We start from the raw sequence: 18,311 nt of genomic DNA, 5'->3' as shown, positions 1-18,311 counted from the left end.
CAAATAGTTAACTATATTCTCAAGAAATAAAGTTCTCCTGACAATTCACTACAATGCAGATGGTTAAAAAAAAACATGGTCCGTGTTTAACTCCACTAGTCAGAAAGAATGCAAGTTCAAATGATCTAACTTTCCTATCACATTATCAAAGATTGGGAAAAAATCTCGGTATGTAATGCTTTTGAGAGCCCGGGGAGACAGGAGGCTTCTCACTGCCAGGGGTGGTGGAACTGATACAAATTGAAAGCAGTTTGACGAACTGTAACAAATCCTTAATATGTTTGTATTCCTCAATCAACCCATTTGGAGGGCTACAAGATAGGGAAATATCCCAAAATTTAGAGAAAGCTTTGGGTACCAGGTACTCTTCCCAGGATTACAATACTGAATCTTTATGTATAATCTAATATAAAATAAGTAAATTATACATCATCTAGTGGACAGTTATTTAGTCATTAAAAATGGCATCCGACAAGTTTTTTCTAACTTGGGGGGAGGCTTATATTCCAATGTTAAGTAAAAAAAAAAACTGGAGTGCAAAATTAAGTACAATTAATATTTCCAACCACATAAACAAATACATGGAAGGAAAGATACCAAAACAGTAAAAGCAGTTATACTTGTTCGTAGTTGACTGTGTTTTCCAGACTTTCTGGAACGACTGAATAACTACCAGGAAAAACAAAAGGGTGCTTTGTAAATTAAATTTTCCTCTTGTTTGATACAAGAAACAGTCTTACAAGCGCTGACATAAGTTTGTTTATTTTAATTTTTGCCCCTTTTCAAAAAATTTAAGAAACAGGAAAGGGAAAGTTGAAGAAAGGGGAGGGGACAGTGGGGACAGCTCTCCCATCCTGATTAATCCCTGCCGTGGAGGGGACACTGTCATCTTTGTAGAGCCAGGCAACAGGCTCAGAAAAGGGCCAGGCCCGAGGTCATGTGAGGCCAGTTGCAGGCTCCCTGCTGCTCCTTCGCCATCGTGCCTGGGTTAACACAGACAGGATCCCAGAAGAAAGAGAAGGGAAAGGGCAAATGCAGGCAAGCACGAGAGCCTAGTGGTAATTTATATAGTAGTATATAAAAGGTTGGTTTTAGTAGAATTCTGGATGGTTTTTTCCCTCCTACTTTCCTGTCCAGATTTTCTCTAAGGCAATATTAACTTTTTATTTTTATTTATGTGCAAGAAGAAAACTACAACTGTTTGAATTCACTGAACTGTGGGCAGCAAGAGAGAGAAAACAGCTCCTTCCAGGAGGAAAGGAGTTGGGGGTGGGGTGGGGGGGAGTGCCGGAGGTTGGACTGTGCACGTGTGTGCGCGTGTGTGTGCATGAGTGTGTGTGGCTGTGGGAGGGGCAGCAGGACCCATGGGACTTTCCCTGAAGGTAAGCCTTTGCACCCTGGGGAGTCAGCCCCATGCTGCAGTGTCGCCACACCATCCACATCAGTCACAGTACACATGTGCTCTGTGAGGCACACTTACGCAACGTCGTAGCCATGGCCACTTTCCCTAAAGTCAGCACTCTCAACCACGCAGCGGGAGAAAATGCACTTGTTGGGGATGAGGCAGCACCTGCAGGGGAGGGGGATGCGTCAGGCAGCCTCTGTTTGAGTGGGACCCGGCCATGCAGACTGTGGCTTTGAGGAAATCCTTTCCAATCCTCTACTTGGCCAGAGGCCTAATGCTGAAGGGCGGCCTTTCTCAGACAGCTTGGCCTCGCCTCAGTGGGTATGTGGGATGCTCCTGGCCAGGCCCAGCATGGCTCCAACAAAGGAGAGAGGAATAGGGACACTTCTGGTTATACAACTCCACCACAATGAAGAACAAGTGGGAATCCATTTTTGCACAGAATTTGCCCACAATCTTCCTACCCACCCCCGTGCTTTTATTTTTTCAGGTTCCTTGTCGATCTGTGTTCAGAGGCATAAACAAGACTGTGGGAAGTCACCCATGTCCTTTTGGATAGCCATTTCCAGAAAGGGACTGAGGTTTAGAAATGAGCGAGTGGTAAGGAGGTAGCTGGCCTGAGTTTGGTGGCTTGAGTGGCTATCGAGGTCCAGGGGACTTGTGTGTTTGAGGTGGGGCGGAAGGTGGCACAGACACGCATGTTCAGAGCCGGCAGAGAAGAGAGAAGGGGAAAGGCCTAAGACCACCTGAAGGGGTCAGGCTCTGGAGCAATCTGTCTGGTGAGCGCAGAACCTCTTCGGGGGCCCTGCCAGGGCCAGTGTCAGGCTTTGGACTCACAACCCACCTGGGAGGGAAATGTACCTCTCACCATTTTCTCCTGAGATACCATTTGCCCAAGAGACAACCCATGACCCATGAGCTGGCTCTGGACTGAGATGGGCACACCCCAGAATTCTTTCTGTCCCAGATTCCACTGTTTCCTCCGGCAAAGACGAAGGGTCCTCATTCCCCCCAAAGACAGAGGGAAAAGGTGGAGGAGACCGAGGGCACAGGGAGACTGAGTGGCCAGGGCAGAAGTTAAGGTGAGGAGGGGTGAAGAGGGGAGATGAAGATCTGTCCAGGATCGCCGAGCAGCTGAGAGGTGGGGACCAGAGTTAGATTACATGAATTCATAATGGATCAAGTCACCAAGGTGGGTAGTCAAAGGGTCACTGTTACCTAAAGTTCTTAGGTGACCTTTGGCCTACATGGGGGAGCTCACTGCACATCAGTTAGTAAAATCCGGGGTGGCCTTTTCCTAATGAGACTTTACTTAAGGCATTATGGGGGCGGGGGGAGGCACGTGGATCTAGGAAGCCCCAGTTTGCATCTTGCACTGTTCTATCTAACCATGTTACCTTGGACAATTTACTTGGGAGATATGGAAAAATAAGAATGAAATATAAGAAGTCTGTGATTCTATGCCTTTCCAACCTCCCTATCTTTATTCTTTACTCTATTGATTTCTGGGGAAAGAATTATTACAAATGTCACACAGAACCTTTCTTTTCATGGAAGTCAAGAAAATACTAAAATTCAGACTGACGAGCCCCCCGCCCCATTGAAAAGTGAGCTCCCTCTCACACCTCCAAAGACAAGGCTTTGCCTAAGTGAGACACAATAATAATCTCCCAGCGGGCACTGGTGTGACTTTCCTTTGCTGCAGGCAATTGCCCAGAGGATTCCCTCTATAATCTTTCTATGACTCATTCAAGGGTAAGTACCATCTCTGTTTGCACCTGGAGGAATAAAAACACATTATAAAAGAGAAATAAAAATCTGTGCGTATCTGAAAATAGCACCCAGGTACGTTGGATTCTCAGTTCACTTTTCTGTACCATCCAGCTCTTCCTTCACTTGCTTCCTACAGTAGAGGCAGACAGGGACCCCAACCGACTCAGACTAAGCGCCACACAGGGGCCTTGCAGAACTGAGTTCCTAGTTCTTACCCAGTCCGCTGGGCCCTATCCTAACTCTGTCCCCACTGCAGGTGCCCCTGCAGTCACATGCTTTTGTCAAGTGACCTGCAGCAGCTTCAGGCTGCTTACTCTGCAGAAAAGAAGAGGGGAAAACAGGCTAAGAAAATACAGCTCTCTCCTGGGAACCTCACAGCCTCCTAGCTTATAAAACAACAGCCTTGTTACCTTTCTCCAGAGTCCCCGTGGCCAGCAGAAGAGGCTCTGAGCTCAACCTCGCCTCCCACTCTACTGCCCCCCTCGGATCCACCTAAGAGCAATACTTGCTGAGGGGATATGCTGATGTCTTGACCTGGTTCAAAAGTGCAGATGTAATACCAACTGGGTAGAGATGGAGATCAATGAAAAGGTTCTCTCTCTCTGCCAACAGTGAGGCCCACTGAGTGCTGAGTCTTTGCACTAAGCTCTCAGCTTTTTCTACCTCCAACAAAGTTTGTGACTCATAGTCTATTTGCCGTGAGGCAGCAGAGCAGCCACAGTGGTAGGTTAAATTGGGAACGCACTCTTCTCCCAACACTCACCCCTCAGGTGCGCCCTGGGCCCCTACCTGGCAGTGGAGATGGGAGGTGATAACAAGTCCAGTTCCTTAGCTGGCTGGGGAACAGCTGTCAGAATCTAGGTTCTGATGGTCTTATGTCCATCTGGATTCTCTCTCCCTCCCCCCCCCACCCCCACACAGGGCAGTTCAGATGCTCTGTAATGTGGTTGATTTCTAGTGCTCTGGGTCTGCTGCTCCACCCTTTAGAGCTGGAATGTGGGACCCAAAGCGCTCCCTTTTCCTTCACCCACGCTGCCTCCAAAACCAGAGGAATTCTCGCCAGTGTGAAAGCAGACCTGTGCACCCTGAGGGTCTGACTAACTGTTGCACCTCAGTTAGGGGATGATTGAAGAAGACAAGAGGGGTCAGGGGACAGGCAGAAGGAGGCTACCCAGAGCTGCGCAGTGCCCTCACCAGCATCTCCCTCCTCTGTCACTGTGGAGGGCCAATCTGCAAGTTAGGGAACCTGGGTCCCACAGGCGGCAGGGACAGGCAGAAGACACATCCATCCTGGGAGCCAAGGCTCCCAGGACTGGCTGGCTCCTCAACCCTCTGCACTACCGGAGCCGCCTCCCACATCCCCGCAACCAGGCATAAGGCGGGCAGCGAGCGTCCCCACTGCAATCTGGGACCGGCTTTCCGCAGAAAACTCCGCAGCACCACCCGCTTTTGTTAATTCTGCAAATGCTGTCACACATGACCACCTCTCAGCTCCAAGGGAGACCCACTTTCCCCAGCGCCCAGGCTCACCCAAGCTCCCACCCCACAACTGACCAACGCCCACCGCCCCTGCGCCTGCAAACCACCGGCCCGGAGGACTCCAAGGACCCCAGGGTGCCCGGCCCTGAGCATCTCTGTCCTTTCAGCACAAACACGCGCGCACAGAGCAACAGAAAGAGCCCAGCCGGGCTCCGAGCCCGCGCCCCACGGCCTCGTCGGAGCCCCGCGCGGGGACAATGGTCCGCGTCCCGCAAGTTTGCCAGCCGAGGCAGAACCCTCCTTACCGTACATCTCCGTGGGGCCAGCGCCTCCCTCGAGGCCCCGTCGCCGCGTCGCCTGCAGCCAGCCCCCGGCGGCGCCTGCCTTTCATTCACACCCAGCGGCGGATGACGGTGGCCGGTGGAGGCCGGACGCGGGAGGGCCAGAGCCAGGAGCCGCACGCCCAGTCCACTCCCAGGCTGAGCGCGGCGGGCCTCGGCTCAGGCTTCTGGGCAGGGCGAGCCGAGAGGGGAGGGACTATGCTAATGAGACATCCCTCCCCCGCGGCTCCGCCACTGCCTGGCCGCAGACCCCGGCCCGGCTCCGCCCCGCCCCAGGCAAATCCCCGCCCCCCTCCGGCCTCCCTCAAACCCTGATCTCAAGGTGCCTGGGCGGGAGTGTCTAGCTGCAGCGGTTCTTTGGGGAAGTCACCCACCGGAACTCCTGGCCCCTGGGATGCTCAGGCCGTTAACCCAGGGCCGAGGGCCAGCAGGGACGCGGGAAGGTGTATGTCTATTCCTCCTCCGGATTTCTCCAGGATTCGTCGGGTGAGCCAAGGGTGCAAGGAAGATGAATTGGGAAATAACCCTGACCCTCTCCTGGCCCCCTTAGCTAAGCCCCATTCTCTAATTAAACCTTCAGCTTTGCCTCTCCCAGCCACTCTCTGACCAAGTGATTGCTACCAAACCGCGTCCTTACTAGGTCAGGTATGCAGGAAATGCACCCCACCCCACCCCCTAGGTGCTGCAGGAAGTCAGCTTGCTTTTTCTCTCCCAGATTTATGCGTGTCATTCACAAGCTTTGTGGCAGGAATCCTCTCCACCCGTGCCCCAGGGCCCACTGCCCCATCTTCCTGACCGTGGGAGAAACAGATCCAGGAGGGCGGAAGGCACGCCCCACACTCTGGGCTCGACGCCCCCAGCCCAGCTCGGGGCTTCTCAAAGGCTTATCACTCAGCCTCTACATTTCACACACTCACCTTTCAATATCCACTCCTCAGTTCCTCCTCTTGCCCCATGGTTGAGGTTTCCACAAGAAGTTAAGGAGGGGAGGTGTAATGTCTCCCATTTTACGGGAGAGGAAACTGAGGCTGTGAGAGGTTGGTTTGTGTTCTTTTTCCTAGATACACGGAGTTGTGTGTCTATAAGCCAGTCATCTACCCTCTCTGAACCTGCAGGACTTTTGGGAAATTGATATAAAACCTACATGACAGTACACAGTGGGCATTCTCACATGTATCTTTTCTCCTTCCTCGCCCAAGGCAGGGACAGAGCCAGAAAGAGAATCCAGATTCTCTGGGTTCCTGGAAAAGTGGTCTCTCTGTTGTACCCCAAACCCATGTTTCATGTTTCTCCCTGTCCTACCATCTCCTATTTCCTTGTTGTTCCCAGGTTTTGTTCCTGTTCTCTCACCTCTTTCCCTCTCTTAGCGGCACATGGGCATCCTGGAGCCCCCCCACCACCACCACCACCACTGCCTACCCCCCGGGAAACCCTGGGAAGGTTCCCGGAGCTCACATGTAGTCTGGGCCCTCTGACGACTCACAAAGGCGCTCTGTTTCTATTCTCCAGTCCTAGGCCCAAGTCAGGTGGCTCTGAGATCTGCTGACAGTCACATCTGAACCAGGCAGAAAGGGAAATCTGGAGACTAGCTTGGTCTGCACATCGAGGATACTCCCACCCCACAGTCTGTTCAACACAAAGTGTCCTCATTATTCCCAGGTGTCTTCAGCACCGTGGGAAATGCAGTGTCTGTCCTCAGGAGTGAAATGGCTAGCAGGGACTACAAGACAAACACCGATTAAAAAAAACATGACAAGAAAGAACATAGTAAACTGTTCACAAGAGGCACAGATCTCTATTTAGACACCCATATGACTGGTAGATTAATTCATTCTTTTAATGAAATATTTAGTAATCACTCCTGATTACATGCTAGACAATGTGAAAGGTACTCAGGAGACATGCAAAAATTATATAAAATTTAGCAAGTTCTAAGGTGGAGGCTCACAGAAGGAGCAGGGTTGAGTTTCAACCCTGAAAAAAATTTTGAAAAAAAATTCAAGATGATCTGTGGAGAATGGGCAGGATTTCTCGATGAGGAGATACAATGTAAATACTGCCATTCTGGCCAGAGAGACAATTTGCAAAGGTCCGGACGGTGGAAGGGAGAGAGTGGGTGGGGCTTAACCTAGACTCCGCCTACTTGGAGCAGAGTGACGATTGGGAGCCGAAGCAGAAAGGGAGGCTGGAAAGTCACGGAGGGCCGCACTGGGAGGGTCTGGAGTGCCCGACCCAAAGGCCTTCGTGTTAGATCTAGGGTTGCCAGATTTAGCAAATAAAAATACAGGATGCCTTTGATTGCCAGGAGGTGGAGGAGGGAATAGGGGGATAAATGGTGACGGGAGGAGACTTGACTTGGGGTGGTGAACGCACAGCACACTGTACAGAGGGTGTGTTGTGAAACAGGGCACCTGAAAACTGCATAATTTTGTTAACTAGTGTCACTCTAATAAATTCAATAAAAAGGGGAAAACAGAAAAATACAGATGAATAAACAAAATACAGGGTGCCCAATTAGATTTAAATTTTAAAAAATTCGTTTGATGTATGTTTCAAGCAATAGTTGGGACGTAACTAAACTAAAAAAGTTTTCTTGTTTATCTGAAATTCAGATTCAGCCCAGGCTTCATCGACACTTTAACTAGCACCATGCTTCGAAGGGTGCTCCTGGATCCTCATGAGTGACCCAGGTCTGCAGTGGTCCTTCTCCCTCCCCTAGTCTGTGTCCCCAAATAGAACTGTGCCGAGCCGGTATGTGGCTCCCAAAGGCACAGGAATGGGACCACTCCAGCTGGCCTGCAACATTTGGCATGGGGCTTTGCCAGAGGGCTGAGGTTCCCCTGGACTCTGTGTGTCCAGTGGCGAAGGACTCAGCTCACACCCAGCCTCTCTGAGGCGTAGTCAAGATGTTGAAGTGACATTTGAGCAGGAAATGGCTCTGCTGTAGAAGTCGAAGGTGGGGGTGTCACTCCCAGATGAGGAAGCTGAGAGTTGGGAAAGTATAATCTTCTCACTCATGACTCAAAAGAGCAGAACCCAAGGGTCCCAATGTCTAAAAGAATGTCACCAAGAAAAGACACCATGCAGGTAATCAGTTATTTAGGCAGATCAGGGGAAGAAGAGAAAGTCAGAATTGGGATCCCTATCTTAAATAGCTTCTTACTTATCCGCAAAAACCTGAAACACAGTGATGGGCATGACAGGAAGCAAAGTGGGAAAGAAATAACATTTACCATGTGCGCTGTCCGCCACGGGTTCTGCGCCTGGCACACCGCACAGATTATCTGATGCAATACCTCAGTGACCTGGCAAGATCAGTGCATTTTCAGTTTACAGCAGGGAAACTGAGGCCCGGAGACAGGAGACTGCTCTTTAGCAGTGGAATTCAAGCCTGGGGCACTCCACCAAGACCCATTTTCTTTCCACCACACATGAGGCCCTGCAGTCCTCACCGACACCCACACGACACCTGGACTTTCAGCAGAGTTCTTCCTAACCATCTGATGTCCCAGGCCCCCTTCTCTCCCTTAACCGCCTTTGCTCTCCTTCCTCATCTATATTTCACTCCCCCATTACCTGGGTTTGCAGGGTAGAGATTAAAGAGAGCCTCAGGCTACCCAGACCAAAACAGGGCTCTAATTTCCACCCCCCTCCTAGACCATCTGCACTGGACATCCTGTGGTGTTGGCCAAATCCAGAGCCCAGTGTCCTCCTGGGATGGGTGGGTCAGGCTGGAGGAACTAAGCCTTAGAAAAGGCCGTTATTGTTTGGCCAAAGTACACCCTACTTAACACAGTCACCATAAACAATGTCTTTTGCTGCAACAGCTCAAATGATCCCATCTGCCATGAGTTAGCACCATAATTTCCAGTTTTGATATGATCCAGAGGTTGAACTTCCCTGCACAACAGAGAAAGAGAAGCTTAGAATCGAGAGGCAGTCTACAACCGTCACATAAAACCCAGGACCCTCACTCGCATCCCAGTATCCAGGGCACAGCATCAGGCCTGTCCTTAAGTCCAGGAGCCTGGCTCCCTGACCCTCCAGCCTCACACAGCCCCACCAGCTGCACTGTGTCTGCGCAAAAGCCTCTAATCTCCCCACCAGCCACCCAACTGCGGCAGCTCTGGCTCCCAGCACCAGCCTTGAGCAGCCAACAGCTTTAAAGGGCCTTCCAGAGGGTGCAAATGGGGAAGAAGATGACAGCCCCAGGGGATATAGCTTCAGAGAAAAATAAATCACCAGACCTAGAGAAGGGCCCAGGGAGAACCAGAGGGAAGAATGTGCCCCCAGAGATTGTCTGGTAGCTGATTAGCTGTGAAGCCTGAAATAGAACTCAGGATTCCTGACTCCAGGCCGGATGACTTGAACTCCTGGCACCTCTCCCTTAAAGCAGGTATCTTGACCTACTTCTCAGAAGCCGCAGGGAAAGAACAGCCTATAAAAACAATACCTAAGTATAGGAGCAGGTGGGTAAACAAAGCTGGAAGAATGCATCTTCACAACGCAGAAAACAGCTCGGAGCCAGGTCAGTAGGACGTACTCTTGGCACGGTTCCTGGGAACAGCCGTGGGTGTGGGAGGGACCCAGTGGGGACAGAGCTGCCATGAGATCAGGGTTTGAGCATCCGGGTGGAGGAGGCTGCTGCAGACACATTTTACCCCCTGTGAACCAGATTTTACCAGAGAGGGAGTAAAGTTGGAGATACTGATTACTGACCTACTGAGGTTTAAAAGTACTGAGCAAATTCTCCCAGCCACTGTCCTCTCCACTGCCTTTGGTTTATCCCATGTTCACCCTCCAGAGCAGGGCCAGACTCCCTCTATTATCTGTGGCTCCCTATGGTTCCTGGAGAGGAGGCTCCTTTCCCATGTGAAGCTCAAATCCACGGTAAAAGCTCAGGACTTACCATGCCCTTAGTCCTCACTCCCATCTTTTTCCTCTCTCCTGGCTCCTAGCTGTCAGGAGACACCTTTTCCCCACCCATCACCTCCTGTCTTCAGCCTGATACCTGTCCCCACTGAGAGACCAAACCCACCCACGCTCTGAAGGACCTGACGGTCCCTGGTATCAACTTTGTGCCTGTTGACAGGCATAACTTGAAAGAGAAAAGAAGACGTGGGAAGTGCCCAGCTGGTCAGATAGATGATCTCAGAAAGTCAGATCTGGCTTTCCAGGCCGTGGCTAAGGAGACCAGCATTGCACCACAGCCGGGATGAACAGGCTTGTCCAGAGGGTGGCCAACCCGGTCAAGGAATGGTTTAAATGAAATTGGAAGACAGTGAGAAAAACACCTCCAGGAAACTGTAAGCCTGGCTGCTAGAGAGAAGACTTCTGAGATGCTGACCTTCAGTCCTGAGACTTGGTGGTGAAGGAGGAAGGGCTCTAGGACTTCAATGGGGTCAGACGCCAACTCTCCAAGGACGTTGCTCCAGCCTGCCCAAGCCAAACCCCAGCTCTCCAGCCTTGTTTCTTCATAGCCTCCACTAGCTTCAGACCCTGAAATCACCCCTCCTGCTTCCCTATAGAGTGCTGGCTGTAGCTCTCCCCTGCTCAGCCTTTGGTAGCCCTGCAGTGAGGAACCCCTCACCCATTTCCCCCTCCCTGGACTCTGCTTAGCCACAGGAATCCTCTTTTGTAGTCAGCTCCAATTCTCAGCTTCTAAATCCCTAGCCCAGTTCTCACTTTTCTGGCTCAAGGGATGTTGTTAGCTCATTTCACTTTTACAACAAAATGCTCAGCAATTCTCAGATGAAAATACTGAAGAATTTAGACATCTTATACCAACATGCATATAATGAAGAAAATCAATTTGATTTTGAAACCCATTAGTATCTGATGTCTTGTAGGATTCACTCATGTTCTCATTTATGGAACATGCATTTATTGAGAGCCCACTATAGGCAGAGACTGTGTTGAACGCCATGGAGAGAGAAATATAAAGACATCCTTCCCATTCAGAAAACTCACATTCTAGTAAAGCAGGTAAGTTAAGACCAAAAAGTGAAGTGTTAAGACAAAGATAAAAATAGACTTCTAGAAATTAGACTCTGAAAACTCTAAACTATTGCTAAAAAAATGAAAGAAAATCCACACAAATGGAAAGGCATTCTGTACTCATGAACCAGAAGACAGTACTGTTATGATGTCTATAGTATCCAAAACAATCTTCAGACTCAATGAGATGCTTATCAAACTTCCAATGGTATTTTCCTCAGAATGAGGAAACAGAGAATCTTAAAAATCATATTGAACCACGAAAGACTCTGAATAATTAAAGTATTCTTAGGAAAGAACAAACTGGAGGCATCATAGTTCCTGATTTCACACTATATTAAAAAGCAATGGTAATCAAAACAGTATGGTACCTGCATAAAGACAGACATACAGACCAATAGAATGAGTAGCGCAGAAATAAACCCTCACATATATAGTCAGATGATTTTCAATAAGGGTGTCAAAGTCCATTCAGTGGAGAAAAGACAGTCTCTTCAACAAATGCTTCTGGAAAAGCTGGATATCCGTTAGCAAAAGAGTAAAATTAAATATTTATTTTATGCTACATATAAAAATTAACTTAAAATAGATTAAAGACTTAAATGTAAGACCAGAAATCATAAACTCCTAGAAAAAAATTTAGTGAAAATTTTCTTGACAGTGGGCTTAGCAATAATGTTCTGGGTACGACACCAAAAGCATAAGTGACAAAAGACAAAATAAACACATTAAAAGGCTCGTGCACAGCACAGGAAGCAGCCAACAGAGTGAAAAGGTAACCTCTGGAGTGAGAGAGAATGTCCACAAATCATATATGTGATAAGGCATTAATATCCAAAATATGTAATACAACTCAATAGGGGGAAAAAACCTGATTTAAAAATGGGCAAAGGATCTGAGTAGTTATTTTCCCAAAGAAGGTATACAAATGGCCAACAAGTTCACAGAAAGGTACTCAACATCACCAATCACCAGAAAATGCAAATCACAACCATAATGAGGTATCACTCCACATCTGTTAAGTCGGCTGTCTTCAAGAAGACAACTGATAAGTGTTAGTGAAGATGGGCAAAACAGGGAACCCCTTTGCACTACTGATGGGAATTTAAATTGGTATAGCCACTATAGATAACAGCACGATGTTACTTTGAAAATAAAAAATAGAACTGCCACGTGACCCAGCAATCCCACTTCTGGGTGTATATTCTAAGGAAATGAAATCAGTATTTTGAAGAGATATCTGAACCCCCATGTTTACTGCAGCAACATTCACAATAGCCAGAATATGGAAACAACCTACGTGTCCATCAATGGATAAATGAAGGGATAAAGAAAATGTGACATGTATATGAATATCCATAGATATAGGAATATCACGAATATAACTTTGTGGCCCAATATATCATCTGTCCTGGAGAATGTTGCATGTATGCTTGAGAAGGTGGATCCTGAGTAGCCAAAACATTCACATACACACTTCTTCCCAAATTTCTACCACAGAAACATAATGCAACAATTTCTCCTACGATTAAAAATCCTTATGTCCTTCCAAGAGGAGAACACACTAAGCCTGTCAGTTCACAGGCTGGCACTCAATCCACTGAACCACACCAGCCAGGGAAGAATGTTTTCTTTCTTTGGGCCCTACTCAAGACTTGGAAGTCTTTCAAATCACTTGGCAAACAGCTTGAAGAAGCACACCAATATGTGGTACATGTGACTTGGAAAGTAACGTAAACAAACAAACAAAAACCCCAGTAAGCGTTGGACCTCTTCCTTAGTGATGGCAGTGTTCTTCATTTTGTATGAGCTGCGCTGACGTGACTTAGACCTCTGAACCTCCAGAAACTTTGCTGAGTGTCAGGACATTGTATGTCTCAGAATTTCCCTCCCTTCTTCTCTCTTCCTTTTGCATGGGTTACATTGAGGTACCCAGGGTAACCGACTGATCTAGGTCTTCAGGTCCTATCATGATGAGGTCATCAATATTTTACTCTTGCATGATGTCCAAAGGGATAGAGAAATAATCAGTGTCACATGTATATAAAGTGTTGTACATAGACAGAGAGATGAGCTAATGCTGTAAGTACGGTTTATTGCCCTACCATTTTTCTACCAAGTGAAGCAACCTTTTTTCTGATGTTCTCTAATTACTGGAAGAGAGGACATAAGAGCACCAAAGATGAACTGCAGTCTTCCAGGTCCCAGAGGCTATATTGGTTTGATCTTGCAGGAAACCCCTTCTGGAGCAGCAGATAAAATAGGAGGCACCACCTCATGAAGCTCGTGATAATCCAGGGGTACTGAGGACTCGTGTTGTTCTCCAGGATTCAGCCATTTTCTCCAGTCCAATTAAATAGTTCATGGAAACACGATGGACTTCTGCATCTTGGATCTAACAGGATATTATAGTGGCAACTGTATTAATGACCCCCTTGGGTATGTAGTATTGCTTTTGACTAATTTTGATGGATGGAAGGGATTGAGGGTTTAGCCCTATTTATGGACAGGTCTTATTCTATAGGTGAGGAATCTGTTTCTGTAATTATTTCAATCTCTGAGAACATGTAGTCCAACTTTATACTCAAGAAGTGAAGAAATAACTATGGAATGGACTTAAGGTCATAGAGTTCACTGCGAAGTAGATTCTGGCCAGAATTCCACTTACGACTTGATTCTCATAGGCCACTCCCCACTCTGACCAGGGAGCAGTAGGAGTATCAGGTGTTCTGAAGCATTTGTGTTAGCTCTAAGTCAATGGCCAGCAACAATCCCTGAGTGATCTCCCCACACCCCGCCCCCAATTACCTTGGCAAATGATCGCAATTCCCTTTCAGAAAGAGCCTGTACTTGTGGCTGGACCCAGGTGTTGTTCCCCCAATGCACCCCGGCCTTCCCTTTGTCACTGTGTTTCGGATCTAGGGGACAAGATCTGGGGAACAAGATCTGGGGTAACTGGGGACAAGGCTGTCACTCTACTGTCATGACTTGGCTCAGATTTTTTTTTCTCAGCACACCTGGAGTGTGGTTTTTGAATTTTTGAATTATTTATTTTAAAATATATTTTAAATAAAGTGGGATCTTAGAGGCTAATGACTTATATTGCTGCTGAGGACCCTTAGCCAGAAAACCTTGAAGGTTCTGGTTATTGTGTTGGCCTTGCTGCCCAAGAAGGAAATCACGTCTTCATACCACGGCAGCTATGTGCTGTCATTTGGCCCCTGCTGAGCCAGGATCTGTCCCTCCGGCCTACTTAGAGTAGCCACTCAAGCACTCTCAGAGATTTCCTTCATGAGTATTTTCTAGGCCACCTTCGGGATATGGAATGAGGGCATGGTGAGTACCCTCCAATGGTTCTATCTTCCAACATCGAAGAATTCCCTCCTCAACATTATACCACATTGTATTTCAGTCTCATTTAGCAGTATTCTCTATTATGGCTAGGTTTTAGGCAACCAATCAGGAAAATATCTAGTCCTGACTGGTGTAACTCAGTGGATTGAGCATGAGCCTATGAACCAAAAGGTCACAGGCCCAGTCAGGACACATGCCTAGGTGCGGGCCAGGTCCCCAGTACAGTGTGTGCGAGAGGCAACCACACATTGGTATTTCTCTCCCTCTCTCCTTCCCTTCCCGTCTCTCTAAAAATAAATAAATAACATCTTTTAAAAAAGAAAATATTTAGAAACATTTCCAACTATTCAAACCAGAATGTTAACCCAAATTTCTAGAAAATACACCCACATTGATAAAGTCAGCCTGAATCTAAAATTTTGCTCTTTTCCTCCTTAGGACACCCATTCCTACATGTGTTTCCTCCACACTCATGTAAATCAGCAAATCTTGGTGTGTATGTGAGCCTCATCCTTAGTATCAGCTAATTACTAACTCCTAGGTTGTACTTTGTAATTGGGCCCCTTGGGCATGCTGGTACCTAATTCTAGTTATATGTTTGGAGATAATGAGGAGTGAAGGGAGTAGAACATACAGATAATTGGCTTCCTTTTGCAAGGTTACACCTTTAGTTGCATCTTCAGGTAAAGCAATAAGGGCCTCGTTACACATAGGGACAGGTTCTGTTTCGGCTGGTCAAAACAGACCAGCGGAGGCTCAGTGAGGGTTAGGGGTACAGGGTTCCCTGAATTCTTCAGATATTTAGATCTATTTCCATTCCACCCCTGGCTGGTGTGGCTCAGGGGATTGAGTGCCAGCCTGCAAACCAAAGGGTGGCCAGTTCAATTTCCAGTCAGGGCACATGCCTGGGTTGTGGGCCAAGTCCCTAGTAGGGGGCATGTGAGAGGCAACCACAGAGAAACAATCAACCACATTGGTGTTTCTGTCCTTCTCTTTCTCCCTCCCTTCCCCTCTCTCTAAAAATAAATAAATAAAACCTTAAAAAAAGTAAATCTATTCCCACTCCATTTCCTGATGTACAACCTTTTCCCTGACTCTCAAGCAAGAGACCTAGTGAGGCTGTGAATTCAGCTGACTTTGTAATTTGGCAACTCATAGAGTTTGGCTTTCAGTTTTTTCTGTCCTGAAATGAGTTTCTTTTCTCTGCAGTCTTAGATAATAATAATTCAGTGTGCATCGTGACATGAGAATTTAAAGATTTGAGCTCGTCATTCATTTTTGTTTAAGCAAACCAGAGCCAACAGAAGAAGTCACAGCACCCTGAAGTCTGTTCATTCCCTCTGACTTCCCCATAGTTCGGCAGGAGCAAATGGCGGCCTCTGAAGAGCAGTGAGCAGAGGTGATGTGTATTGTCTAATTTTTCCTACCATTATGCATCATGGACACATCATCCCTTTACAGCAACAAAACTTTCACTGTGCTCAGCCCTAAGCAACCAGGGAGAAGATTCCCTTCCCACCCATTTCCCCGGGGGTTCTGTTGCCTGCAGCTGTCTTTCAGCATCGACTTCTCTGGGCTCGTCAAGGTTCTTGGTCCTGAAAACATAAAATAACTCCGGCAAACTGAAGCAGGAAAGAAAATCTCTGGAATAATATAGGATCCCAGAGTGAAGGGGAAGCCCAAGATCAAAACCCAGCCAGGAACCAAGAGGAGCTGGGAGGCCAACTACCACCAAGATCATGCCTCCAAGATAAAGCCATCACCACCGGCACTACCACCCCGACGGGCTGCTTGCTGCTGTCCTCTTGGCATCACTGACCAGGACACCCATTCCCCCACCATTGCAACAAAAACCTCCCACCTTCTGTAGCTTCGCACTATTTCCTCAATGCAGTCGCATAATGACGTTTTGTTCAACAATAAACCGTATGAATAAGGGCAGTATTTCATTCAGCCTAGGTGTGTAGTAGGCTATACCGTGTAGGTTTGTCATTGTGCAAATGTACAGTAAAAAAACACCTCAGGATGCGTTTCTCAGAAGGTATCCCTACTGTTAAGCAGCACGTGACTGCATTCAAAACCCTGCACAGTCGCATCTGCTTCACCCGGCCTAAATCCCGCGTTAACGCCTTTGGTAGACAGAACATGAGAAGAGCTGTCCCCTTGGTTTTCACAGTGGGAGGTGGAGCCCCGTCTCCCAGTTATTTTGGATTCTCTCACATGAGAAGAGTATTGGGGTGCTAGGTAGTCCCACTCCACACCCCTCAGAACAAGTCTGCTAGAGTCTTTAACTGAAAGAATTTAAAATAAACATTGCAAAGAGAAAATGAAAGTCTAAGGTAAGTAATGTACCAAAAAGAATTATTTTAATAAAATCAATACAGTTACTTTAATAAATAAAACCTCCATTATTCAGGCAAATTTCTTCCTAAGATGCTAAGAAGACTTGGAAAAGGAGTTGCAATGTAACAATCAATAAACTTCAAAAATTCATGAGGAACTAGAGAAAAATTGAAATTGACTTTGTCTGCAGGAAAATGGTGAGTTCCGATAATTACCAGTTTGGTAAACATGGACAATTAATAGAATTACCTGGTGAAATAGGGTTGCTTGCTGTGAGCACCTACAAAATAATTAAGTGAACAGCTGGGGCCAGTATGAATTTATTAAGGACAAATCACAGTAGCCACCTTTATTTCCCTTTTGAATCAAGTAATAGATTTCTAGACCATTGGTAGACAACATGAGAATGATATAGGCCCTACATGTTTATAAAGTTAAAAATACCTTTATTAGTTTTTACTGTAAAATAAAACATGGAATTATAGAAAAGGTAGATAAAGTTTCCTAGTAAAATCGCTCCCAACCATTACCCCTGCATCCTTCCCACTAAAAACCACAAAAATTGTATTAAAGGAATAAGAAAGATAAAAATCTGTAAGGATAAAGAAATTAAGAGAGGAGACAACAGGACCAGAGATGACAACAAAGTTATAGAAGGTGAAAAATACATGGATGAGTGGTGACTGAGTTGGCCTTTGTCTTGTTCCTGAAATTTCTCACTTTATATGAGAGCAAGTGCCTACAGGTGTTAATGAGAGCGAGCCTCAGTTTACAGGTGGGTAAAATTGAGTCATGGGTCACTAAGTAAGTTGCCCAAGGTCATGTAGCAGTAAGTGAGAAAGATTGGAGATTGCCATCCGCTTTCTCTCTCTCTTTCTGTCTCTCTGTCTCACTGTCTCTCTCTCTCTCTTTCATACACACACACACACACACACACAGCCTCTCTATTTTGGGAAGCAAAACTGAGCAGGTCTTCGGCAGTGCCATATCTGGCTGGCTAGCTAGGCTACATGCACAGGGTGGTTATGCATTTGGCTTTCCAGGTCTTTCCTATCTGAATCTAGATACTTGAATATTTTTCAGATTGCAAGTTATCTGAGAAAAGATTCTGATGAAAGGGGGAACTGCTCAAGGGTGCGAGATGGTGGAATGTGTTTATTTAACAACCACTTACTGAGTGCTATAAAGTGCTTGGCAATGTGGTGGCCCTGGTAATACAGCGATGAAGAAGTTTCTTCACCCCAACACAGTTCGCCTCCAATGGAAGGTTGAAAATAATGAAATAAGTGGTGGCAAGTAGTCGGTGAATAAGGCAACAGACAGAACTAAGGAACCACATGCTCAGAAAACCTTCCCCAGTCTTCTGGGGTAGGAGCTTGGAGGTGGGGTTACATTTCCTTGGGAAATGAAGGCCAGGTTGAAACTTGAAGAGCGAGTCAGATTTTGTCCAGAGACAGACATGGGGAAGAGGGAGAAAGTTTTCCCGGAGAGGGGAGCTATTTAAATAATTTTAGTAAAAGGCCACGATGCCTAACGTATGGACTTAAGAGTGAACGGTGGATGAATTTCTGACCAGAAATGGGACGGGCGGTGGAGTTTGCAGAGGATGGAGTGCATAC

The 18,311-nt window shown here is 47.0% G+C and overlaps 1 protein-coding gene across 3 annotated transcripts in view; it reads right to left on the bottom strand.

Moving 5' to 3' along the window:
- The window catches only part of EFR3B (EFR3 homolog B), a 78,447-nt gene extending 73,290 nt beyond the window's left edge, over positions 1-5,157 (bottom strand). For all 3 annotated transcript variants that reach the window (XM_037066823.1, XM_037066824.1, XM_037066825.1), the window contains exon 1: positions 4,963-5,157. In XM_037066823.1, the coding sequence (XP_036922718.1) occupies positions 4,963-4,969 (7 nt within the window). In that variant the 5' untranslated portion in view covers positions 4,970-5,157. The remainder of the gene's footprint in view (positions 1-4,962) is intronic.
- Between the last annotated feature and the right edge of the window lie 13,154 nt (positions 5,158-18,311).

This window comes from Sturnira hondurensis, unplaced genomic scaffold (assembly GCF_014824575.4).
Source record: "Sturnira hondurensis isolate 20B ecotype Veracruz unplaced genomic scaffold, ASM1482457v3 Scaffold0016663, whole genome shotgun sequence".
NCBI classification, from domain to species: Eukaryota; Metazoa; Chordata; class Mammalia; order Chiroptera; family Phyllostomidae; genus Sturnira; species Sturnira hondurensis.
This window is presented reverse-complemented; position numbering and strand designations above follow the sequence as displayed.